General features: G+C 34.0%; 1 protein-coding gene across 1 annotated transcript in view; it reads right to left on the reverse strand.

Annotated features, from left to right (window-relative positions):
* Positions 1-235: 235 nt before the first annotated feature.
* LOC110112537 (Holliday junction resolvase MOC1, chloroplastic) overlaps positions 236-4,167 on the reverse strand; it is an 11,981-nt gene continuing 8,049 nt past the window's right edge. Inside the window, exons 3-6 of the mRNA XM_020844791.2 lie at positions 3,310-3,362; positions 1,669-1,800; positions 1,055-1,127; positions 236-939 (exon numbers count right to left, since the gene is read on the reverse strand). Coding sequence (XP_020700450.1) covers positions 845-939; positions 1,055-1,127; positions 1,669-1,800; positions 3,310-3,362 — 353 coding nt within the window. The 3' untranslated portion in view covers positions 236-844. The remainder of the gene's footprint in view (positions 940-1,054; positions 1,128-1,668; positions 1,801-3,309; positions 3,363-4,167) is intronic.

The following is a 4,167-nucleotide window of genomic DNA, read 5'->3' on the forward strand; positions in this document are numbered from 1 at the left end:
AGCAATATGTCTAATTGGCTTGAAGAAATGGAATAACAAATTAAAGTTATTACATTTATATTAAAAGAAGAATCAAAATAACATGAAAATTAAATTAATGATGCATTTAGGCTAATTTTTTCAATTTTTTTACTTTATAAATAGTTGCAAATCTGAATATAATTTTCTTATTATTATTTTTTTTAAATTTCTACAGTGAGAAGTTTTTTACAATTAATTTTTTGAAGAGAAAATATAAAATACTCATAATAACTTCTTCTTTTTCTTACAACAATTTCATAACTAATATTACAGACAGTAACATCCAATCCCAAAGGGACTCTAAATCCCCTTTTTAATGAACAAAAGGAAACAAATCACCTCATAAACAATAAACCAGCTTGATCTTTCTCAGAATTTCTTCATTAATATATGCCTATCAGCCTTACAAGAACATAAGCTTCATTTGTGGAGAAATTATTACGAGCGGTCACCGGACAGTCCAGAGACGAATCAGGATGCACCACATCACTCCGATACACAGCAAATGGTGACGTGGTGCGTCCTGATTTGCATATGGACATCATCCGGTGACCGCACGTAATAATTTCACTCATTTGTGACAGTTTTCTTACCCCTTTCTAAAGCAACTTTTTAGTACAAAAATTTTTTTAAATAAAAATTTTTGTACTAAAAAATTACTTTAAAAGCAGTAAAAAAACTATCTCAAACGAAGACTTAGTTCCATCAAAATGGTTAGAGATTACCTTAAACAGTGAGTGGGAAAAAAAAAGAAAGAGAAAAAAATGAAATACTGCTCCAGCTGAACATGCTAACTAAAGCTTTCACTACTCAAAATATCTGATCACTCTTTGAGATCATAATCTGAGGAAATGTTAGCTTCTGACTGCAATTTAAGACCCTTTCCACAAGCAGCAATGAGGAGAGCTTCAGCTCGACCTGTACAAAGAAAATCAAAGAAGACTGTATTCTCAATGAGAGAAATAAATCTATCTATTCAAATGGAATCCACAATAAGTAAATGAATATTTCAAAGATTATAGAATGGAAATACCATGATCTTTCTTCCTCTTCAAGAAGGAGCTCATTGATGGAAACAAGATCGATGCAGTTTTTCTGCTATCATCCTGATAAAAAAAGTGTCCTAAATGAGTTTGTGAATATGGATTGAAAAATATAGGGTCGGATGAACCATAAGAGATCAAATTGTACAATTAGTTTCCAGTGACCTGTCACTGAATGTATTTTACTTACAAAAATATAGCAGAAAGAAGAAGCTATTAGGGGCTGTTTGGTCGCTTGAAAAAGAAATGCAAAGTAAAATGAATACTTTGGAGTTGTTTGAAAGAGTGTAAATGATTCTCCCTCAAAATTGGGCGAGAACAGTTTATCTCAAATATGAACCAGAATGGAATACACTGCATCAAACCAAAAAACCAAACATTCCAAAATCCATGAATTTACTCTATTTTAGACTCTAAAATATTCCGAACAAACAATCCCTTAATGGGGCGGGCATGGAAGTAAGATCTCATTTTGTACATCATAATCTACTCAGGTAAAAACTTATTCATTTATTGATTAAGATATAAATGATGTTTAGCTTTTAAAAAGTAGAAAATGAGCTAGAATTGTAACCTGAGTGTGCTAGCCAAAGAGTGCACTGACCTTGCTATAAGAACTCCCACAAAGTTGAAACTGATCTTTCCATAGACGAGATGTTATGGGAACAACAGAGAAGCCTGATGCAACTAAAATCCCAATCCACAATCCATATGTGAATCCCCCACTCCACCACCCCTAAGGAAAAAAAAAAGGATGGCAAAATTTAGTACATGTTTGTATTGTTCTTGTGATCATTGTAAAGAGAGCATAGCACACTACTGTTTGCAAACAAGAAAGAGAAAAGAGCATTATGTCATGAAGAGCTAATATGGGAAAAGTTTATGGTTGTTGAGCCTAATTTTTGCCCTACAAAACAAATATGGGGTGCATATTTAATCATAGGTTAACCTTCATTATACGGTTGTTGTAATGGTTGAAAGGGAGGTGAAAACCCCCTCTTGAGATTTTAAGGGCCATACCCCCAAAACTATTTAAATATTTGCAAGTAATTTCAATTAAGGTGTTTTGAGAAATTCTGGATTGTTCTATATTTATTTTTATAAAGGAGCATTATATTTATATTATATTTGAGAAATTGATGTTGTTGTTTTATCTTGACTTTATAGTTACAATATAGTATTTACAAAATAGATTAAATTATCCTTTTAAATAATACTCCCCTTAGTTAAACATGTTTATTTTTCTGTTCATAGTAATGGGAATATATCCCCCAATCAAATAGGGTTGGATTATTATCTTGTATTTTTTGATAAACTACTTTCATTTGGCGAAAGTTACTTTTCCATATTTTCCATTCATCCTCTTTGTTGATCCCAAGTGTGGTCATATTGGTATCAGAGCAATGCTGAGATGAAAGGTAGCAACATCGTAGCTTACGATGGCAATCATAGTTCGATCTCCCTCCAAAAAGCACACTCCGCCCTCGAGCACAAGCTGGATACCTACAATGATGGGTTTCAGCATCTTGTTAGGGAGATGCGGCGTAAGATTCGGCACATTAGGAATAGCAACGTCATCAAGCTGGCAACAAGATGGCCAAAATAATTGACGTTGTGATGTCCTCGTTGATCCAACCAGTCGGCACGAGCAAGGTTTCCTGGATCAGATGGCAAATAATACCATCATCACCTATCTGATTCTTCATGTCATTCATGTATAATATATCCTTTCTTGGAATAGTCCCCACCTCATTGTGCTCCACAAGACCCAATAAAAATCTCAAATAAATTTGCTCAATATAAAATACAAAATAAGGATTCAACCATTTTTTGAATGAGGATTCCCACTAGGAATATTAATAAAATTTAACCCTAGAAATTTTTTTAAAGTAATTGAAAGCAAAAAATTAGTGCATTTTAAATCTTACAAAGGCTACTCATCTGATTCTTCGTTGCTGCATTGATATATTCATTGATGTTTTTTAAAGCTCCAGCTGGATAACCTAAAGTGAAGCCCAAAAGGATAAGCCATTCAAAATAAAAAGTCTACAGCCTTAACCTAAGCCTGTCATTTTATTTTGATTTGTTTCCAAGAATTCATAAAGGCCAAACCATCTAACTTAGTATTTTTCTGATGGCAGGGTAATACAGCAATTGTTACAATGATGCTGCATTGGAACTTTATAAAGGGAGTATAATCTTTACAGAAAACATAAATTAATTTAACTCTAACAAGAAGTCTAACCTGTTTTCCATCCTGTGGAAAAGGAGTTGATTGCTCAATATATGCTCTTGTTCCTGAAATATTCGATCTTTTTTCAATTGAATGCAGGATGAAAAGCCTCTAGAGAACAAAGTAAAAGAAACATGGAATAATATGTATGCCTACACCAGCATATTGGAAAAACATAAAAGTATGAAATAAAGTAGCACATAATGCTTAGTCGGGGAGGAATTCAACATTTAAAAGAAACTTAGATGATAGTAGCATGTCATACAACAACAACAACAACATCAAACCTTTATCCATCACATGGGGTCGGCTACACAAATCCTTTTTGATGAGAATATCAGCAGGAGATTCTGGTGCGTCTATCAGAGGAGACATCATAAATTGACGGCTACGATTTGGAGTCTTTACTTGTGATGCATTTTATGTATTTCTTTTATTTATGTTCTAGCTTTACCATTATACCTTTGAGAGAGATTAGTTCATGTTGTAGCCCAAAGGGCAATTTAGTCTTTGTGTTTTGTTCCTTGAGGCCTATATATGAAGGCCCTAGCCTTTGTATTGAGATGATGATGATTTTGAATGAAAATTTTAGCACTTGTTCCTTTTCTTTGTTGTGAGCTCTTGAGAGAGGAGATAACCCTAAAAGAGGAAAAATTATTCCGTCAGGTTACCTGACGTAGAGCTACATCAGGTAGCCTATAATATGTCGCCACGTGAACTTATTCTTTACCGTGCGGCCTGACGTCCCGACCCTGAACGGACCCGGGAGTTTGCGTAGCTCGGTATTGCTAGGTATTGGTCGACTTTGCTAGACAAAAATGAAAAATACTATTATGTGAAGACCAATACCGAGCAATACCGAGTTCTTTT

Source organism: Dendrobium catenatum, unplaced genomic scaffold, assembly GCF_001605985.2.
Source record: "Dendrobium catenatum unplaced genomic scaffold, ASM160598v2 fragScaff_scaffold_133, whole genome shotgun sequence".
In the NCBI taxonomy this organism is placed as follows: Eukaryota; Viridiplantae; Streptophyta; class Magnoliopsida; order Asparagales; family Orchidaceae; genus Dendrobium; species Dendrobium catenatum.